The 23,696-nt window shown below is 36.0% G+C and overlaps 1 protein-coding gene across 3 annotated transcripts in view; it reads right to left on the bottom strand.

Annotated features, from left to right (window-relative positions):
- Positions 1–7,924, bottom strand: part of Trdmt1 (tRNA aspartic acid methyltransferase 1) — a 41,329-nt gene extending 33,405 nt beyond the window's left edge. For all 3 annotated transcript variants that reach the window (XM_076831337.1, XM_076831338.1, XM_076831340.1), the window contains exon 1: positions 7,795–7,924. In XM_076831337.1, coding sequence (XP_076687452.1) covers positions 7,795–7,858 — 64 coding nt within the window. In that variant the 5' untranslated portion in view covers positions 7,859–7,924. The remainder of the gene's footprint in view (positions 1–7,794) is intronic.
- Positions 7,925–23,696: the final 15,772 nt, after the last annotated feature.

Raw genomic sequence — 23,696 nt, 5'->3', positions numbered from 1 at the left:
CTTGAGACATTTTCCGGACACATCAAATGTCACAGAGGTATTGAGAAACCCTAGAGTAATAACACTTTTTGATTTTAAATAGTACTTTCCATGTGTAATTGAGCAAGGACCCCCCCCATCCTTTTTTTTTTACATGGTAGAAGGAGTGGGGAAGACTCATTAGCATCTAGAAAATAGTGTTCCTTAGTACATGTCTCAGGAAATGTCTAATAAACAACAGGGTATTGATGGAGTTGAGAGGAGGTGCCAGGATCATACGCATTAACTAATAAGTGTTTTGATTCTGCTCACAACTTGGGCTAACTTTGAAGGTTTGTGTAGTTTTTCCATTAGGCAAGACTCACTGTTATTCCCACACTCTCTTTTTTCTCTAAATGTATCCAAAAATTGAATTCTGGTCTCTGTCCTACCTTTAAAACTTCCTCACAATGTATTTGTCCTCGTCCCAATAACAGGCATGTCCATTCTTCTAGTTGTCTACATCTAAGCCTTAGAATCATCCTTGTTTTCCTTTTTCATTCACATCAGCAAATTCTATAGGCTCTATCTTCAAACTATGTTTATAATTATATTGTTTCTCTCCATTTTCATCTTTGCCACATGACACAGAAGGCACTCCATTACTAAACTGGTCACAGTTTCACAAGGACATCCGCCATACTATAGCATGAAGGACCTGACAGGGCCAGGCTGTATGGGACTACCACATCCCACAGCTATTGGGAGGAGGTAATGTAAAGTCCTATATAGATACATTGTTGAATCTAAAACAGCACTTTCCATATTTCCATATGTAGTTGAGCAAGAACACTGCAGGGGGAAGAAAGGAGAGGGACCTATTTGCTGGAGTCTATCTGATTCGGTCTCTCACTGTCAAGTCACCTATTGCATGACTATCACCCTTTATCCCTAACCTCCCATCGCACTTCCTATCTGTTCAAGTTATGTTATGTATTCCCTCCAGAAGGAAGCTGGAGCAGCTAGACCCCACACCTGCACTTCATTTAGGTCCAGATACCAGGGGCAGACTGAACATTCTGAGAGACTACTGCCAGGCCTCCAACCCCTCACAGCATTAGACAATAACTATGATAAGTTCACTCTCCTTAACTAACTAACTGGACTACAGGATAAAAATATAAGCACCTTTATAAGGTTGTAAACTGCATTACATAATTTGGCACCTTTTAAGCTTTGCCTTCTTTCTTAACATTTCTTACTTAGAACATATGTTACACATATACAATGTGACAGCATCTCAGTACTTACACATTGCCACACAGACCATGTGTGCTTATTCATGTCTCTATGAGTCTGGACAGTGTGACATACCCTTTTTTTTTCTATGTAGCATACCCTTCCCCTCTTGAGTATCTGGAAAACTCCCAATCAACCTTAAAAAGCGTACATGGAAAATTATAACAAGAATGAAGGAGAAATAATGCACAGATAAGTAAAATAAGTTAAAAGAGGGACATTCAATGGATGTCCTAGATATAGAAAGAGCTCTTAAAAAAGCAATAAGAAAGATTAAATTAATAGCAACATGAACAAGTTATAATTACATTCAAATCATAAGTATATGAAAATGGTCAATTTTCTAAGTGACATCACTATGTATTACTACATATTATATACCAGGAACTAATGTGTATAGAACTTTAAGCACATCTTGCTTCACTAAACCATATAAAGTTAGGATTATTATCCTAATTTTATCAATGAGGAAACCTAACAATGAAGCCAGTCACAAAACAATGTAGAAAATAGAAAAGAACTAACATTTGCTGGTAATTTATTTGTAATAAAATATTACATGTTATTTAACTCCTACAACACATATCCATCTCACAGATATGGTACTTAGGCTGAGAAAGGTTAAAGAATGTCCCAGGAGTCACACAATTACCATGTGGCAGATCATTCTGATTCCTAAATAATGACAAGATTTTTATCACTCAGAGAAACATATGGAGTAGTTCAGAAAGCTCTGGAAGGGAGACCAGGGAAATAAACAGGAAGTAGACATAGGTGAGAACTGTCACATAGCAGGAAAGTAAGCTTTCTAGAAAATCAAGAGGGTAAAACAAAATAGTCTGCTCTCCTCACTGCTGTCTCTTTTACCTGTTCACATTCATTTTTTATCATCATTTATGGTTATAAATAATTCTTTTCCTGACCAATCTATTCCTATGTAATTAAAATTTAGCCTGAACAGTCTTCAACAACTTCAAATATTAAATAGTTTCTTCTAGAGGCAATTTTAAATAATACATATCAACTTCCTATAACTTTAACATATTGAGTCCTTACTACATTCTAAGCACTATTCCAGTGCTTTTTTAAAACATTAATTTATAATCACATAACTCCCCCTTGAGATACATATTATCATGCTCCCATTTTTTAGAAGAAGAATCTACACTATGTGTAATAGCTAATAAGTGCGGACATACAGGTATCAATCAAAGTCTTCTGACTACAGAACTGTGCTCTTAAACTGGCAGACTTACTACATTACCTCTGCCATAAAGTATCTTACATAAATACTGTATAAAAATTTTTTTCAATTATTTGGCACTATAAATGATTGTCAGAGATCGTTTAAGTACCAGATACTAAAAAGAATGGTAGAATTTGCTAAATAGAAATCCCTTACACCTGAAGGATTCCTAGAAGCATTTGGCAAAGATAAAGTAAAATGTGGAGGTGGAGTTCTTCTACACAAGTAAAAGGTTTTCATTCATTTTAAACTCCTTCCTCATCCTATTGTTTATTATCTCTCTTCCATTAAGGGGGTGACTTCTCTAATTGGCTAATATGAGAATTTGGCATATTTGACTCAGTTCCACCCATTCCCTCTTGGGAATAAGCTATCCACAGGAAACATGGGATCTAATTGGACCTTTCCGTTGTGCCTAGTGCTTCTTAACTATTAGTTCGATATTAGATGACCCATTTGGTTACTAAGCTACATCTTCTAATTCAACATTTATTAGTAATAAAAATGACATGAGTTTAATTTCCTATTTGCCTTAGTCTTATTTCTCAATTTGTTCATAACCAAGAAGAGGGCACTAATTATTGAGACCCCTAAAAAACCTAACACTAGATAGGCCCTAAAATAAATTAAATGTTGTTATCTATTTGTCAGCACTGAGGGAGTAACTGTATTTATGAACTACAAATGATAAATATTTTTAAATGGACCAGTTACATTTTGCTTTGCTTTAAATCTGACAAGTAATATAACAGCAACAATGGGAAAATAGACATAAAAAGAAAAAATTTACAATCCCAAAGGCAAATATAATTTAAAATCAAGCAGTTCAAACTCCTTAACAAACTATGTTTCAATAATATCATTAGGTGACACACAGATCTACACAGAAAACACTTTATGACAATTGACTTGCCTGAATCACTTATAAATATACCTAATCACAGAGTGGGTGATGGGAATCTCCAGTTTATAAGGCATTAAGAAACAAAGAAAAAAGAGATTTGGAAGTTTAGCAACTAATGAATGGCAAATGAGAGGCTTAGCACTTCATCATACCATATTAAGGCTGAGCAATTCTTGCTAAAGATGATAAGTATTACATGACTAAAACTCAAAACCAATACCATGGAGAATCTTCAGAAATTATTTGAGGGAGCTGAACTTTTTTGTGTTTTAAGAGTGTCTCCAGTGTTTGACTATATAGCTGTCCAGCTAGAGCTTGCCTTTATTAGCTACCTTAAACTGTATCTTACTCTTCTCCTGCCACTAATTTTAAAATGAGAAAACTATAGAATCTTATTTGCGTATATTTATAGGTATTCTTGCACTCTCCACTGATATATACTCCATGATACTATTTCTTACACTGTTCTATAAAGAGATATTTTCAAATGAATGATTTTCATTAATCAAGATTTTTTTCACTTTTTTTTTTCCCATACTGAGGATTGAACCCAGGGGTGCTTTATCACTGAGCTACATCTCCAGCTCCTTTTGTTTTATATTTTGAGACAGGATTTCACTAAGTTGTCAAGGCTAGCATTAAACTTTTGATCATCCAGCCTCAGCCTCCTGAGTCTCTGCATTACAGGAATGCACCACCACAACCAGCTCACTAACCAAACTTTCACAGATTATATGGGTATAAATAATATCTAAGAGTGGCCAGGCATGGTGACGAATGCCTGTAATCCCAGCAGCTTGGGAGGCTGAGGCAGGAGAATAGCAAGTTCAAAGTCAGCCTCAGCAATTTAGTGAAGCCCTGAGCAACTGAGTGAGACACTGTCTCTACATAAAATATTTAAAAGGGCTGGGGATGTGGTTCAGTGGTTAAGCACCCCTGGGTTCATTCTTCTATAGAAGGAAGGAAGAAAGGAAGGAAGGAAGGGAGGAGGGAGGGAGGGAGGGAGGAAAGATCTAAGAGCATACTAAGTATCCCTATAAATGAGAATTGTGTATATAAGAATGTAGTAGATGAGTTATGCTTGTTGCACTCTAGAATCTTTGCCTATGTTTGAAAATTTTTCCCCATATGGGTCCTTGCTTCTCAAAACAGAAGACAGAATTCACATTCCCAGCTTTGTGTGGCAGAGGGATCTAGTACCCACAAACTACTTGCAATCCTGTAAGACCTCCCTTTGAAAGTAGTAATGTGAGGAAGTAAATGAGAAAATCCATCTTTTTGGTGAAGAAGATGGTAGAAATATCCACTTTTAAGGACAAAAGTTCATTGGCATTTATGGCATCCAGTCCTCAGAATTGCTGATGCAAACTGCGATGTAAGTATAGAGCTTTACTAGGGCAATCCCCAGAGTGTGGTTTGAGCAGTGCTCCTGATGATCTAACCTGTTTGTTACGTGTGTGTCCTGTAAATTCTGTGAGCTTCCCAGTGTCCTTTAATTATGTTTTTCTGCTTATGTTAAATAAAGAGTAACTTCTATGGTTTGCTACTAAGAACTGTGTATGATATAAAATAATGATGATGACTATACTTTTATCAAAATAATGTCAGAATGATTATCCATTCAATAATAAACTTGATAGTCATATAAGGAGAACCTGTCACAGTACAGTATTGGGTAACAGGCTACACAAGAACAGAGAGGAATAGCACAGGATGTGGACACGTAAATACATGGGCATACAGATATATAATAAAGTTAAATGAAATTTAGAAAATACAAAGCACTATATAGTGACTACAACAATATAACAGCATTTTGCATACACTAATAAGGATCAAATTTTTACTGTTATTAAAATGTTCACTGGATTAGAAGAAAATCAGTGTTGTTAAAGAAATTAAACGTACTCTATTAAGATTCAGTAATATAAGAAAATGTGAATTATATATTTGACAAGGGATTAATATCTAAAAACTTCTACATACAACTAAAAAAAATACAACATGGGCCAAAGACTTTAGTATATATTTCCCAAAGGAGGATATGCAAATTTCCAATAAGCACATGAAAGAATCCTAACATTTTTAGTTATTAAGAAAATACAAATCAAAATCACAATGAAATATCAATGCATATGCATTATTATGGCTAGTATTTAAAAAGAATGTAAAACAAATATATGTCAGGATAAAATGGAACCCTCATGAATTGTTGTTGGAAATGTAAAATTATGCAGCTGCTGTGGAAAACTCTGGTGGTTCCTCAAAGAACTAAAAAGAAGATATGATTTAGCAATTCCATTCCTAGGTTATAACCCAAAAGAACTGAGAGTCAAAGGACTCAAAAGGATACTTATACATCAATATTCCAAGCAGCATTATTCACATAGTTAACAGGTTGAAACAACTCAACTGTCCATCAACCTGATTGAATGGATAAACAAAATTGTATATATCTACAATGGAATATCATTCAGCTTCTGTTTGGGACCATGAAAAAGTTTTGGAAACTGATCATTGGTAATGGTTGCACAACATTTGAGTCACTTAATACAACTTAATTGTACATTTTAAAATATTTATAATAATATATTTTGCATTATATATACTTTACCACAATAAAAAAATCCATTAAAAACATTACCTACAAATCAGCCCAAACTGTTGCTCAATATTATTCCCATTTTGCTGCTTTTTACTATTATTCAAAGTATAGAACAAAGATAGTGGATCAAACCAGAACAATGGCAACATAGCATGTTATAAAGGTCTGAGAGACATAGGTTAGAATACTGGTTTTACCACTAACTATCATTATTACATACTTAGACCAGGTTGTGACATTTAGAAGTCATTAATAAAAGTTAAAGCTAGCTGCCATTGCTATAGTTTTCATTATTATTTATAAATCACTTGGAAGGGAGCAATGTATTTTATTACAGATAAATTTAAAACTTTGGTACATTAAATAAGTGAACATTGGAAGACAAACAAATGCTGGGAAACCATTTGCATCAATAGGATTGAGTAGATATCCTTCATATGTAAACCTCAAACCAAAGTCCTGGAGAGCAGAGAGGTAGGGAGGGCAGGAAGACTACTTTGAATCCCAGGGTCACAGAGTAGGCCTCTCTGAAGAGGCCCGGATTAATTCATATATGGCAGATGAAAATAAGATGGAGTGAGAAAGTCTGAGGTGAGTCTAGACTCAAAACTCATATCTGGGCTGAGGTTGGGTTTCAGTAGTAGAGCGCTTGCCTAGCATGTGTGAGGCACTGGGTTCCATCTTCAGCATCACATAAAAATAAATAAATAAAAATAAAGTACTAAAACTCAATATCTGCTCAGAAAATCTATATACTCCGTCCATTAAACACTGTCAGTTAAAGCGTCTCATTACCCTTGATACTGCAAAGGGAAACAGGGAAGCTTCAGTTTTGTGGTTGTCTTAGTAAGGTAAGAATAAACATGCATTGCAAGAGGCCTTGGGTTCAATTCCCAGCACCGCAAAAAATAAACAAACATGCAGGTTCGAAGTTTGTCACTCCATATCCCAGTGTCCACCCTACAGTACTTACACAAAATAGGCACTCACTCAATTTTAAGTGAATATTATCAAAAGTAAATCTAGCACCAAAGAAATTAAACGACTCAAAAGGAAAGAGGTAAGTAGAATGACAATAGTTTGAGAGGCTACAAGGTACCCTACGCTAATAAGCACTTGACACATTTTATCTTTAATCCTCACAATTCCTCTCTGAAAGAACAGTTTCACACTTTTAAAAACCAGGAAACGAGTTCCAAAACATTTAAGAAAGGAACCCGGTGCAACAAAATTTGAACTCTACTTTGAACTCAGATCTCTGGCATCTAAATGTAGGGCTGGAGAAGATTCCACAGACTCACCAGGTTTCCCCTCTGGGTTTCCCCACAGTCCTAGTTAGTCTGCGCCAACTTTTACCTAGAATCCTAGCTAGCATCCTGCTCGACCCCGCCCCTCCCACTCGGACTTCCCCCCCAAGATAAAAGACCAAGCAAGGCGACAGCACGTGTAGAAGTGGGGCAGGCACCAGGGAAAGGGCTCGCCCCTCCCCCGACCTTGGTCGGCTCCATTTTAATTCGACTTAACAGCCTAGCGAAAGCGACCTCACAAACTTGGGTCCCTGGGGGCTCAGGGCCCGCCCTAGCGACCAACGTGGGGCCCTGGAAAAGGGAGTCTCCGCCTGGAGGGGCGGACGGGGGCGTCGCAGCCGGCCGTTTCCTGGGCAACCGAGCGCCGCCTCAACTCCGTCTCCGCCCCTAGAGCCTCGCCACTCCGTCCCGCCTTGGTGCCGAGGCACCAACAAGCGTCCTAGATTCATTCCAGAAAGCATTCTGCCTTTCTCACCTCTCAGTGCGTGGTGCATGCCACCAATGCCACTGTACAGCTCAAGGACCCGCAAGGGCTCCATTCCCCCAGCCGCCGCCGCCGCCGCCGCTCGGGAGCTAGGCCTGCCGGTCCCTCCACTCCTGCTCCCGCCGCCCCCACCGCTCCTTCTGCCTCTGGTTCCGCGGTTTTTCGGTTCCCCACACGCTGTCTCTGAGCTCAGAACTTGACTGGGCAGCGCGGGGCCTGGGGACTTTGCAGAGGTCAGTAGGGGGAAACAAAGCACGGAAAACTACAAGGCTTCCAAGCGAATAGCAGCCATTCCGGAGCCTGATTGACGCTCAGTCTTCACTGATTGTTTTCCGTGGCCTTGAGTGGGAAAGAAAACTGCCTTGCCTTCAAAGTGAATCCAGAACAAATTGTTTGTCAGGCGGGCTATTTTTCTGCCCCTTGGAAGTCTGAAGTGTCCAAACATTCCTTCTACTAATCTTGAGCAGTACCACCTACTCAGTGGTGTGGCTGCAGCTGCCTGCTGGGATGATGCAGATAAATCAGACCAGCCTCTTCTCTAGAGAAGCTTCCAGAATGAGAAGCAGAACACTGAGTGTGTGACGATAACTCCAAAGATGCTTATTGTCGTCATTAATAGCGTTGATTCTATTTCAGCTTGGGAAATAAGCCCATATAGGATACATCGTTCTTAATAGTTCTCTGCACTATGGCTTCCAGGAACTAGGGCCTTGACTCTCCAGGATGGTCCTTGTGATCAAGTGGTAGAGGTTCTATTATGAACTTATTAAAATAAGTAGCCAGGAAAGAGGAAGAGGAAACATTCTCATGGTGAAGAGAATGTCCTTCTATTTGTTCTCCAAACTGCCACAGGTTAACCTTTGTTAAGATAAATTTAGAGGTACTGCTTGTAGAGAAAATGATTTGTTAGAAACTTTGCATGCCTGCTAATATAATATAAATAAAAATATTACTACTATATATGAATTATAGAACTGACTCATCCATTTTGATGTGATCTATGAAATTAACTTTTTAAATTGCAAATGTATGTTAGCCTTTAAATGTTTTGTTTTGTTTTGTTTTTGGTCACTTATTTCAGATAAGAAGAGTCTGTATGGTAGAAAGATGCCAGAAAACTGAATTTTAGCCTTGGCATTACCAGATTGTAAGTTTGAGATAAGTGGTGTTGGCACATCTGTGAAATAAAGGGGAAGGAAGGAAAAGATGAGTGCTGAGCGTGTTGCAGATCCAAGATTCCATGGTAGGTTTAGTATTTGAAAAAATAAGTTCTTTTTTGGCCCCATGATAAGTGCCTGTTCAAATTAAATATCTGGAAAGATTTTTTATCTGCCTTAAACAAATATAGTTTTAAACAAATTCAAAAAACTATACATATATACACAAATATATACACAACATACATATAATGCATGAAACAAACTATTATGATATTTATTATATGATATTAACACCATAAACAATTATCAGCACATAAAGTATAAAGGGGGCTTGATAGTGCCAGAGATTTATATATAGTCAACAACCAGTGTATTAAATAAACCTAGAATTTGTTCAGCATTGCATTATAAATCAAAACATACAATGGAGAGCCTTCCCTTGTAGGAGGGAACAGTACATACATATGTGGCACAGCTGATGAAAAATACCAACCTCCTAAAAGAAAGGGGGCTAAACCACCCTGCACAGGCTAGTATTTAAGTATTAAATCTGATACTTGAGGGTCTTTGCAATGTAGCCTGGAACTTACTTTTCTTCCTTTGATTTCTCCCTTTCTTGACTCTGTTGTAAACTAAGTTGATCAGCATTCCCTAGACACACCTGCCACTTCCCTGCCTCTTTCCTTGCTGATATTCGTTACCTTACCTAGAAATCTCCTAACCTTCTTGAACACCTATACTTCAAGTGGAGCCTTCCTTTTAGATTCCCAGGCTAGACACCTTAACTCATTCAGTTTTCTCAATCTCCCTCCTTTGCTGAAAACACAGGTTCCTCCCTGTTCCTATAGTAAATTCTTTCAGTTCCTTCTAAACGTGTTTACAGCTTCAATAAGCCACATCATCTCTTTTTGTGATATATTCTCTCTAAAGTTCTTCATATGTGATAATTTTTTCAAGAAAAAGCTTTCTGCATAATCATAATTCATAACTATCTCCATGAAAGTATCTGTACAAGTTAGGATTCCTTGGATTACATGCACTCTCTTCCAATTACCGGTACAAACTGTGTGATTTAGGAAGAGAACCAGGAGGGTTGGCACAATGGGGAGCAGCTGAGAAGAAAAATAAGATGAACGATAGAGGGGAGGGAGGGAAGAGAACATACATTGACTTATTTTTTTTCCCAAACTGAATCTAGAATGCTCATAGGAGAGAAAAAAAAAATCTCTAATCCCCTTGTTTCCCATAAAGTTATCCTTAACAACATTTCCAATAGTGCTTATATTCTAATAAGAGAACGTCAACACATTTTCGAAAGTACAACTATCAAAACTTAGATATTAGTATATTCAGTGTATTTTCTCTTAAAACATAAAATGCATTTTTAAGAAATAAAAATGTTAGTGAATCCATAGAAAATGAAGGCACATATAAAGCATATCAGAACTCACCAAGAGCACTTCATACCAAGATGAATATTAAAATAATAGCAGCACTCTCAGTTATGGAAGGACACATCCTGCAACTTGGAATCCAGTGTCATTTCCTTCTTCCTTTCCTGCCTGTCATTATTGTCTAACAAAATTAAATAGATCTGTTTAAAATACTTTTGGCAATCACCTTAGGGTTTCCATGATCCCAGGTCATTTTTTATTCCTCAGTGAAATATGAATTGGATTCCTCTACAAGTTCACCTACAGTGAGAGAATACCCTCCTTCTGCCAGTTTAAGTAATAAACAAATTCCATTCTGGTTTTACATAGAAAAAAAAAAGAATCATCTTTATGAATTTAATGGAAAATGAAAGCTAATCATATGGAATAAATTGATAATAAATGTCCTCGAGAGACAAATTATAATCAGAAGAAATTAGAATTGGAAAGGTCCTTAGCACACATGTGCCATTCATGAGCTCCCATCTATTTAAGAACTCTTTCTACCATGTTACTGATATGTGAGCATTAAAAACACAGGCATTCAAGGAGCTAATGAGGGTACATAATACTACTCAGAGTGAGCAGTTTTATGGTGAAGACCTTGAGTTATTAGAAAACTGTTCTTTATAATCAATAAACTCAATTCCTTTTAGACTTGCACTCTGTACTGACTTTTAAAACTCTATTTTATAATGCATTATGTTATAACTAAATGCACAAGCTCAAGAGCCAGAATGTAGATATGAATCACAGGTCTCTACTTCTTACCTGGGTGACTTGGGATAAGTCACTTAGCCTCTCTGAGCCTAAGCATAACTCTAAAATATACAAATAAATTGGGCATGATATTGCTGAAAAGATTAAATGAGGATCAAAAGCACTTTGCCTGGTGCATACCAGAATATAAATAGCTGTATGCTTATCAAATAGTTTCTATATACAGTAGCCCCTCTTTATCTGCTGTTTTACTTTCTGCAGTTTCAATTACCTCTAATCAGCTGGGGTTCAAAAATATTAAATGGAATTCTCCAAAAACAGCATTTTAAATTATGTATTATTCTGAGTAACAGTCCCATTCCATCCTGCCCTGGACATCAATCAGTCCTTTGTCTGGTATATCCATGTTTGATAAGCTACCTGCCATTGCCATCTTGATTATCAGATAGACTGTTAAAATATTGCCATGCTTGTGTTCAGTGACCTTTATTTTACTTCACTGCAGCCCCAAAGCACAAAAATAGTGATGTTGACAATTTTATTACAGCATATCATAATTGTTCTATTTTGTTATTATTGTTATTAATCTTTATCTGTTCTTAACTTTTAACTTTATCACAGGTGTGTATATATGGAAAAAACACATTAAATTTTTTAGAGAGAGGAAGGGAATTTTTTAATATTTATTTTTTAGTTTTTGGTGGACACAACATCTTTATTTTATTTTTACGTGGTGCTGAGGATCGAACCCAGGCAAGCGCGTTACCGCTTGAGCCACATCCCCAGCCCCCACATTGTATTTTGAGTTCAGTACTACCCATGATTTTAGGCATCCACTGGGAGTCTTGGAGCATATCTCCCAAGGATAAAGGAGGACTAATGTAATGGTCCCTTCAACTCTGATGTGACATGAATCCAATCTTTTATGTCAGTTATACTCCAGTTCGGTGATGCTCATTTTAGGAGCCAAAACTGAACATTGGGCTCTGAACAAGGTCAAATCATCAGTCTATAGAATGGTCCAGTTAGCGACAGTCTAAGGGCTCTAGGAAAGGGTGGGCCTTGTTGTGGGTGTTCAGGAGTAGCCTGGGCTTGGGCCAGGGTGGAGTAAAACTGGAAACTGGAATCCACAGACCTTGCTGAGAAGATGCTGAGTGTGAAAACACAGGAAGTCAAAGACAGACTGTTCCATAGGTAGTAAGAGACACCTCCTAATTGAGGTTAAGCAGACCTGGCATGGAGGTGGAGGATACCACTAAAAGCATAGTCATTTGTTAACTGTTTTATGTGCCAGGCACTGAAGAAATATTCGATCAAAATTTAAAAAAAAATTTTTTAAATCTATTTCAAACCATAAATTGTCAATAGTATTTTTAAAGTGGGGGATGTCTTTTATTTCCTAAGCATAGGACTTTTTACTAATTTCACTGATTGTTGATCAAAATTTTCATTGATTCTCCAGAGCTAACCTTTACAATAGAAGAGCCACTACCCACATCTGATGACTTAATTTAATTAACAAAAAATTTAGTTCAGCAGTCACACTGGGTAGATTCAAGTGCTCAACAGTCACAAGTGGCTACTGGCTACCCTATTGCTTAACACAGAGAGTATTTCCATATCACAGAATGTTCTCCTGGGCAAAACCACTCTAGAATGATGGTCTCCAAGTTACCACCTGTATGTCTAGGACTTCCATAAAGAAACTGTGCCGAAATGTCTACAAACAGCTTAATAATTCATTTTGAACACTGATTTAAAATAAGAACCCCAAAATAGGAGTAAAAGGAACTCAAATAAAGCAAATTTTGCATCAAAACTCTTTCCCTTTCTCTAGCATCTAGTTACCTTTTTGATCGACTGTCACAACAGGAAAGAAACAGGAAAGAGCAGATGTGTTCTGTCAGCGGCATGATAAACTTTCAAGAGAAAGAGAACAGATGGAAAGTAAACTTTCTGGTTTCTTCAAGGAGTAGTACTTTTCTATTGAAAAAGAATATTCTAGTGACCTCCAACTGGGAATAATGTTATCTCATACTTACCCCAGAAGAAAAAGAATGCTTTTAACAGAATCAAGAGGAACTTTTATTTTAATTTCTTCTGAAACACATAAATACCATGCAGCCTGCCTGATATCTTGCCATGATTTTGCTCTTTGAGATTATTTTTTAAATTTCTCATTCAAAAACTGTTTTGCAGCAATCTTAAAGATTATATTTTACTCAAATTAAAGATAGTGGGGGTCTTTTGGGGCTGGGGTTATAGCTCAGTGGTTGAGCGCCTGCCTAGCACATGTGAAACACTGGGTTCAATCCTCAGCACCCTGTAAAAATAAATAAATAAGTTAATTAATTAATTAAAGGCATTGTATCCATCTACAACTAAAAAAATATTTTTTTAAAAAAATGTATAGTGAGGATCTTTATTTAAAACTGCTTTCACAAGGAACCTTAAGAACTATTTGGTCCAGTGTTTTCCCAACTCTTTTTTACCCAAAACTTTTGTTCAAACACAACCTCATCTAGAATCAGAGCCAAGAAAGATGGAGACATAGAACAAGTGCAAGGTCCCATGCACACAAATACTAACTGCTTTGTTGTTTAAGCATGGATGGTAGTGCGGCCAGAATAATGCTAGATTACCTCCTATTCCCCATCAATTCCTATGGCTTTCTCCCCAAAAGACCTATATCATAAATCACTGATTTCATGTAATCTGTTTTAAAGATGAAGACCTGTAGATCCAGAAAGTTTTAATATTTTGTCTGGTGTCACAGCTAGGTGGAAGAAGTCCAGCTCAGTTCCCTCTAGAGGTCTGTCAATCGCTGGCTTTGCCATAACATAATATAAAACATGCTGAGTAGGCTCAGTGGACCCAGGCCTGCTGGGCCCCTTGACACAGAAGCAAAGCCAGGAATCTAAAGTAGCTCTAGGATGGAGATCACATTGCTTCCTGAGAACAGGCTGACCTGAGAACTGAGGGCAACTTTTGAGATCTATCAAGCAAACCAACGCCAACAAAGCAATGCATGTTATAGAGGTCAGACAAAAAAGGTTAACATTGCATAGTAAAAGAGGAACAATCCCACAGACTAATTAGCAGCATGTGTGATAGCTCTTCTGCCAATCACTCTAGCAAAGACAGCTTGATACAATGCAAGGAAAATAGCCCTTAGAATCAGATGGGTTAATATGAATCTTGCTTCTTGCTTCAAATACTCGGTTCTCCTACGAATAGGTAATATTTGCTAAAAAGGTAGCTGCTTGTACTCAATTTTATACATATGTAATTCATAGATATGGATGATGGATAGATAGATATGATCAATAATACGCCTAAAACACTAAATAATTTTTTCTTCCAATTTTCTGAACAACTTTGTCAAAACATAAGATACAACCCATTCTTTTCTAATAGAGGAAATTCTAGTATGCATTCAAAAGGAGTATATTAACATGAGATCAGTTTGCATATTACACAACAAGATTTATTTCTTCATTGATTTCTATCACAGCTTTCATTCTTCCGTGTGGGCAAACATAGCCCATGCTGGGACGATAGGAGAGCTGTTTTTACTTTGCTACTTTTGTCTAGTAATTCACCCACTCAGAACTGCTGGAGGGAACCAAAACATACAATCCAGAACTATCAATATTAAGAAAAGGAAATAATTATCCAAACTCCATGAACTCCTTATTCTTCTTCATAGTCTGATTCTGTTTTTCATTGCTACATCATTAGAATGATAAACTACAAAACAAAAATAAAGGACATACATACAAGATTTTTTCTAGCCCTGTTTATTTAGGACTAGATTAGTTACATGAGAGTATCACTTAGAATCATCTGCATATGATCCAAGCATGATTAAAATAATTAAAATGTAATAATAGTTCCCTGGAACTACAATCAATCTATTCTGTCTACATAAGAAAAAAAAAAACCCTATACTTATTCTAAATTGTTAAGGTAACTTATCAGCTTTCAAAGTCAGTTTTAAAGTCTAATACAAGCACACCTATTCCCCAAACTCTCACTTCATACTTGGAATGCAGAATCTATCAACCCTTATTTTACAGAGCTAAATTTTTTCCTGCAGACAGACCATGACTGTTTCATTTCCATGTAGGGTAACTATTGCTAAGCTAAAATATCTAAATTCCCCAAAGGAACTTATTCTATGTTTAGTCTCTCAAAAAATACTGAGTGGCTAAAATAGGCTATATTTCAATTGATGGCAAAAGTACATTTTACCAGTAGAGTGGTATCACTAATAAGACAATCTAGACTTTTAAATTTCAAAGAATTATAAATAATTAAAATGTTTATTAATCAGTTTTAGACCTATCAGCTTTTCTTTTTGGATATTCAGTTTTTTTAATGAAGAAAAATAAAATTACATGTTTATAAATTAACATATATTTGCAAATCACATAATCACATGTATAAAAAAGGAAAATAAAAAGATAGCACCAGCTTTATTTTTTTAAAAAAACCTACAAGTTATCAAATAAAAAAAAGAAAAAAGAGTTGGCAAATATTTTAAGGAAGAATTCCACATTAGGAGTTTTAAAAATGATTCCGGCTAGGAAAGAATGTCAGGAATCCACATATCACATTCTCTTTTATTCCTTTCATTTTAGGACTACATTCTAAAGTAGGTTGGAAAAAAATGCAACAAAGACCATGTTGTATAAATCCTTGTAGTTTATAGTTTTAAAATCCAAAACTTAACATCGAAGTTGAATCATATCACTTGTTCTTTCTAGGGCAAGACATTACTATTTGGAAAACAATTTTTAAAATATTACCAGAAGTGAGAGGGTCCTGATAAGCAGTAAAGTAATAATAATCAGTAAAGCTCAGAATATTGGGAGCCCAATCCAATTGTAAGAGTCTTCTGACCATTGTTTTTCAATTTTGCTAATAAGAAAATGTTTACCATAATTTAGAAAATGAAGAAATATATAAACAAAGAAAATTACAACTACATTAGATACCCATGGCTGAATTTTCATGTTTTTCTCTTTAATATTTGCACTAATTGTCTTTTACCAGACCTATTTACCACTAATTATCTTTTAATCAGAACGTTATTGCAGATCCATCCTACATATATGAGTCCTCTCATCTAGTATTTTAACATTATCAGTTCTGTTATTCATTAGACATACCAAAGAGACCTGTGATTTTTAAATTTATTTTTACTTTTTCTAAATTTTAGAGAGAATACATGCTGATGGTGAGGGGTAAAACAAATGACACAAATTTAACATTCAAAGCTCCTAATATGTTCTTCAGATAGAGTCTACAAGTGGGGTTCCTAGGTAAAGACTTATAATTATAACCTGAGTTCTTGAAACTGGTTTCCAGAAAGACCAGAGCCCAAAATCCCATCAGCAGTGCCAGAGAATGCTCACCCTCTGCACTGTCATGAGCATTGAGCCAAAAACAGTGTATCATTTTTATTTACCATTACTGATTAGTATTGAGGGTTAATTATTGTCACCTGAATTTTTTTCTTTTGTCAATTACTTGTGATATACATCCTTTTATGATGAAGTAATAATGTGTTTCTTACTGAATAATCATAATTTAATTTTTGTCATTTATTTTTTAAATGAGCCAAATTTGCCTACACGTTCTTATTTTTAAAATTTATTTTCATGTAGGATGTAAAATGGGGTTTTAAGACTGAACTTTTCTCCAAATATCCAGTTTTTCCTTTCATATTGTTTTGTGACACTTTTTAAAAACACATTATAGTTTTATTTATTATGATCTGTACTCCTGTCATGTGTCTGCTATTTTTGCTGAAAATTTAACCCAGTAGTCCCCCCATTTTCCCTGAAAGAATGAAATATAGTCTTTCAATTCAAAGGATACAAAATATCAGACTTGCTTTCTTTAATAAAAACGTGTGGATTTCCCCCATTTCATGAGAAAATGGAAACATTCCTTCAGTGGAGCATTAGAAGACAAATAAACATAACTATTTTTTTGTAACCTTAAAATCTGCTGATGTGCATACTTATTCTACACTCCCAGGTGGTGTCATCATGTCAACAATCATGAAATTTTCCCAACCCAGACACAAAATAACAACAATACTTAAAAATGGTATGTTCGATTTTTAAAAGCTGCATTTTCATACTTACCTAACATTATTTTCACAATAATCCTGTAAGTAGGCATTATCAACATGATGCTTTAGATGAAGAAAGTAAAAAAGCTCTTAAAAATTGTGATTTGTTGGGGTGGGGGTTGTGGCTCAGTGGTAGAGTGCTTGCCTTGCATGTGTGAGGCACTGGGTTCCATCCTCAGTACCACATATAAAAAAACAAAGGTACTGCTACAACTAAAAAAATTTTTTTTTAATTGTGATTTGTCTAAAATCAAACAGCTTGTATATGACTGAGTCAGCACCAAAAGGCACATCTATCAAAGAGAAATTAAAATAAACAACTAATTTTTGTATCAAATCTACACAATTTTTGTATCAAATCTACTTCTTTATCATCAATGTTTATGTTAATCACTTTTGATCCTTATGCTCTGCATTTCTCAGTAATCAAAATGCTTCAAAATTCTCTTACTTCCTTCACACAGATGAGATAATCCATGGAGAGTGGCAACACATGGTTTTCAGATGTCTGAAACGGGTCTCAAGAGACAAATGAGTCAGCCAAGTCAACAGAATACAAGAATCCTATAGGATTTTATAAATCTGAGTTGAATTTATGTCCTAATAAGGAAAAGTATGCATTTACTCACAAAAGAGATTCTTCTACAATTTCAGAATGAAGCCAATGTATTTCATAATATCCTAGTCATCTGGATTGCCCCTCTCTAAGACAGCAAAGATTCGTGCAAGCACTTAGTCCTGTAAATTAAATTCCAGGCTTTTAAGACATTTTTTTTTTTCTTTTTTGAATTCAAAAATGCCTAAGTGCTCTTTTCTATCATCTCATCAATTTCCCCCATTCTCCAACCACAGCACTATTCATACTCTGCATGGCCACATGTACTCAGGATTCCCCCTAGCACAGTGGGTCTCTTAATCACCTCTTGTTAAAACACAGGTGACTAGACCTCACTTGCTCCTGGAGTTTCTGATTCAGTTGGTTTAGGGTAAGGACCCAGTATTGGAATTCCTAACAATTCCCAGATGATGCCGATCAGGGTACCACAATTCGAGAAAAATGGTTCGGATGCCAAGTTCCAAGCATCCATTGTACACATGGTACTCAGAGCCTTGGCCTCAGGTTTACCATGACTCATTGACTTTTTCAAGCTCTTCCGAAACAAAAATAAAAACAGAAAAAGAGTAAATTTAAAACACAATGGAAACAGCTGACGTAACACTGTCTAAATTTCAAGATTTATGGCATGATTTCTGGAATCAGGACAAAAGATCTAGTGGCGATTCAGGTGAGTCCCCCTGACCACACTGAGAGCTGGCACCACTGAGATTCCAGCAAGACCTGGAGCCCAAGCCAGGAAATTTTGAGAATAATCCCAAAATCTAACGCATACTCTCAGTTTCTGGTTTGCTTAATTTGTCAATAGTAAATTCTTCCATACAATTCTCCAAATATGTTATTTACCTGTAATTCTTTTATGTGACTGACTTTTTCTATGACTTCTCGACTGCTTTTTCTACTCTTTGTTAGTGCAGAAAAAATATCAACTGTCAATCAGCAAATGCTTTTGGAACCGCAAGTTGATAGACTGAAAATCTGAAGGGCGAAGACGACAAAGGAATTTCCTTAAGGTTGCTTCATTTTTGTAGCTATCATTTCTAGATAACTCTCAGAGGAAATTTTAATTCCATTGCTCATTTATTTGGTGGGGGGGATAAGGATTTTTATGTAATAGTATAAAATACTTCAGTATTCCACTTTAATTACCAAAAGTGTGACTAGTATTTTAAATGGCACTATTACATTCAATACAAAATAATTGACAAGAAGCGCTGTTATGAGATACAACATTTCTGCCTAAAAAAGAAACTGTTAGTTCTACCGTTAACATATCAATATATTGCAGGAACTACTGACCTTTGTTCACCAGGAGTCCAGTACATTTCAAATTATGAGCTGGTCAATAAATAATATGCTTTCAAATAGTAAACTTATTCCATCCAAATGTAGGTTTTCTAGCTTAGTCCAAAGAAGAGAAAACAGAACATAATGGTAAAGTTACTGAACACTCAGATTTTGAAATAAGTCATTCTGTATGAAGATGAGTCACCAAAACTACTTCCTTAGTGACAAAAGTTGCCTAAGTAACATAGATGCCTTACCATGCAAAGAAATACATGGGCAGTGTGTTGGGTTTCAAACCCACTAGTCATTTCCTTATTTAATTGCTAACTGCTCTTCCCAGCGGCAGTCTGGGGGCCTGTATTTTATGTAGTAACCCAGAAACCAAGTATTATGCTATATTTCATCAAGGAGAACAAAACAGTAAACTCTTTTTCTGTGGATTTCAGAGAAAAGTGTTATTGCCCCCAAACCCTTTGACTTTGGGGAGATATTACGAAGCTTATTCACCTACATCTTAATGTGACCACACCATTATGCAAGATGTAGAGACAAAATTATTTAGCAGAGAAGAGAGAAGTAGATGAGGCACCCTCTAAGAGCAAGAAAGGGGTTTTATTCATTTTTATGTTCTTAGCACCCAGCAGAGAGCCTGGAAAATTAAATAACTCAAAATACATCAACTGAGTGGGGTTGCTGATTCTTTTCAGAATCATCTCATCTGCAAGGTGAGATAACTCTCAGAGGAAATTTTAATTCCATTGCTCATTTATTTATTTGGTGTTACCATCTGCAAGGTAACAATGTAACCAGTTACCATTTAACCAGGCTTTTTAACATTTATATATGTGCTTTTCCCCTTACACCCACCATGTAACTGTGATATGTACTGCTGTTGCCTTCACATGTAAAGTACTCTAAACATGCTCTATTTAAAAACAAAACTGGTGTTGATAAGCATTACTTAGAAAAACCAAATTAGGCAAAAGCAATGAGATTAGAATTGCACAAAAATTTTTAAAAACTGGGTAGGAAGCTCATATGTATTATCAGTAATGCTGCTTTGGTGCGGCCTTGAAAGATTTTGGTTGTCCTTGTATTTCCCTGAACACCCTCTCTTTTCACACGACTCTTCCACTATTAGATTGTACAGTATTAGCATCCTGGAATTAAATATCAACATATCTCCTTAAAACTTACACTAATGAAGAGTGAATATGGGGAGCCGTTCTTACTTATGAAATTAACATGTTCCAAAAAGGTAGTCGGTTTCTTTCTTTTCCACTGGCAAATGTGGCTAAGCATTTTATTCATTTAGTTATGTGGGAGTTGAATACCATAACTATTAATTCATTCTGGCAGGTTGAGTCAGAATTAAAAAATGAGATCTCCACAGAAAACCCCCCAAAACGTCCACAAAAATTCATAATGATTCATCGCAGGCACCATATTCTCTGAATCAAAATGAATCCTATTGCTGCATCAGAACAGGAACAAAGAAAAATCCAGAGACAGAGACCAGGGTATAAATGGGAAAGAGACTTGGAGCATCACCAACAGGAGTGCAAATTTACCATGGTAGGTGAGGTGCAGTGAAATTTAGAGTGGGGGCCTGGAGTTAGAAGCCCTGGGTTCAGGTCCCAGATCTGCCATATTCTGACTGGGTAAGCTTGAGTAAGCTTCTTCAGACATCTCATAGACAGCTGTAAAGATTAAAAAAGTTAACATGTGCAAAGTATTGGTTGCATGGCAGGTCCTAATCTCCATAAGCAATCATCATGATTACTGTTAGAGTTCCATTCTGGTTATCACTGTTTAAGAGTTCATTAATCAAAGGCTTTGAAAGCCAGCCCAAAGTTAGTAAAAGAATAACATTGATACAGACATACAAACATCTCTGCACTGTCTCACGTGTCTAACTTTCTAAAGTTCCAGAAAGAATGCATGAGTAAATTATAATATGGTATCAGAAAAATTTTTGTAATTTCTTTTATGAATAGCATGTACTTAATCTATATTAAGCTCAAATTTCTGTAAGTTTTTGGTCCTTATTTCACATATCCACATGAGTCACATGAGAGAGCCTTATTAGTACTTAGTTAATTAGAAATACAAAACTTTGCTCTGTATTTTAGAAACCATTGTAGTAGAATTTTGGACAGGGCCGATGATCCCTTTATTCTGCTAGGGTTAACTCAGAATGGTCATTCTTTACTAATATCCTGCTGTAATTTTAATGAATTTTTAAAAACTTTCTTGCCTTGCATAGTTTTAGCATTATGTCATTTTGTGTGTTTTTTTTTTTTTTTTTTTTTTTTTTTTTTACATTTTCCACATTATTTCACTTAGGGATATTTGTTTTATAGTGTTTATTTTTTTTTCTATTATTTGTCTTTTGATTGGCATTTTTAACCTCTTCAAATCAGATTGATCTTTGTCACTGTACCCAGAAACCAAAGCTTGGTAGGGTGTATTTTAAACATCAAGCTTATCAAACATATTCACAAGTAAGTGTCATATTTAATATTCTGAAAACAATCACTTCATTGGCTCAATGAACGAGATATGCCAGAGTTAAAGCATCTCCTAGTTGTCCATTTGTTGAAAGACTGGTTAATTCATTAGTCAGTTTTGACATAAGGGGGATAGAGTTCTTTGCTTTTCCCCCAAAATACAGAAAACAGCTTATGCCTACATAGATAATTGATGTTCTTTCTGCAAGTCCACAGGTTACCATAAAGACAAATCAGAAATCATTTAAAAAATTTTTCAGTTCTTTAAAAGAAAACTGTGCTATTAAATAAGGATCTTATTATAATTCAACTCTTTACATAAATATTAACAGAAGAAAATGCACACCACTTGGGAACTACATGATAGCCTCAGAATAGGCAGAGTAAATTCCCAGGATAATAATGCACTAGGCAAATTTTCTAGCAGTAACATGACCTTTCCCTTGATTCTAAAAAAAAAAAAAAAAAAAAAAAAGTGGTGAAAGGAACATTAAAATCCACTGGGTAAATACCTGCTAGTTTTCTTATAGTTGTCTCGCTCAATAACTATACTGTGGCAAAATTTTTTTAGGGCTCTTTCAAATAATGTCTTGTTTTTATAACCAGTTTGGAGATTGTTTACCTCCTTCCCCACCTTTTTTCTTTATTTCTGTTTTTAATCAACTGAGCCAATTCTGAAAAAGTACCTTCACTTCTTTGTCTAATATTAGCTGTTTTAGAGAATACAAAAAAAATCCTTATTTTATTCTAGCTGTGGAAAACAAATCAATACACCCAAAGCAGCTAAAGAACAATAAAAGACCATTAACTATTCCTTTAAGTGAACAGGTTAGAAATGCTTTAGAGTGTAAAACCGCATGATCCAGTTCTACTTCAGCTTATGAGATTTTACTTTATGATGAGAGAAGGGAAGACACCTTCAGGTCAGAAGATCTGAACTAATCACCTTTCATCTCAAATTAATTTTTCACCTCAATATTTCTGTCTAGAATGTAGTTATTCTCTTGTTACTCAGTCCAGAAACCTCAGAACCCAGTTGACTTTGCATGTCTTCCCCCAACTTCAGTCTCTAAGAATCATCTCCACTTCAGATTCCTTTTACCAGTCCCTTGATCTACCACAGACAACTCTCAATCAGCCTCCCCAATTCTTCTTCCACAACATGCCAGAGCAACCCTCCTGAAGTACAGCTACAAGTGTGTCTTTCTCCTAGTCAAAAATTGCACTGAATTTCCACTGCCCACCACATTAATTATCAACTCCTCTCCCTGGCATTTAGTCCTCCAACGCATGGTCCAATGTTATGTCTCAGCTCCCTTGCTCCCCTACAACTGCTCCACAATCCAGCAACCTTAGGATTCTTCCTATTCGCTAAATGTTCCCAGCACTCTCCTTTTATGCAATTTTTGCTGATTTGTTTGAGCAGTTTAGGACACCTTTTCAGGACCATGATAACCTATAAAAATCATACCCATCCCTCATCTTTTCTCAGTACATATCTGACTGACCCCAAATGGATATGATAATTTCTTCTTCTAAACCCCTGAGCACTTCATTTGTATCTCCACTTTAGTTCTATAGCTGTTTATGTGATTCTTAATCCTGTCCTAGAGTCATGAAAAGTTTCTGACCTATCTGAATATACTAAGAAGCACTGCAAGCAGTACAGAAAATAAATACAGTAGTCTCCTTTGATCTGTGGGGGATATGCTCCAATATCACCAAAGGTATACACTGGATTTCAGGTGCCTATACTCACATATAATAAAGTTTAATTTACAAATTAGGCCCAGTAAGAATTAACAACAATGACTATAATAAAATGGAATAATTATAACAATACACTGTAGCAAAAGTTACATGAATATGGACTCTTTCCCTCTCAAATTCTTATTACACTGTGTTATATTTTTGGACCACAGTTGGCCCTGGGTAACTGAAATTGCAGAAACAAAACTTCAAACAAGCAGGTCCTACCTGCTGAATGAAATATGAGGAAAGATATGAAGGTAGGGTCAATGT

The sequence above is a fragment of the Callospermophilus lateralis genome, chromosome 13, assembly GCF_048772815.1.
Source record: "Callospermophilus lateralis isolate mCalLat2 chromosome 13, mCalLat2.hap1, whole genome shotgun sequence".
Taxonomy (NCBI): domain Eukaryota; kingdom Metazoa; phylum Chordata; class Mammalia; order Rodentia; family Sciuridae; genus Callospermophilus; species Callospermophilus lateralis.
The sequence above is the reverse complement of the archived record's forward strand: the minus strand, read 5'-3'. Positions and strand labels throughout refer to the sequence as shown.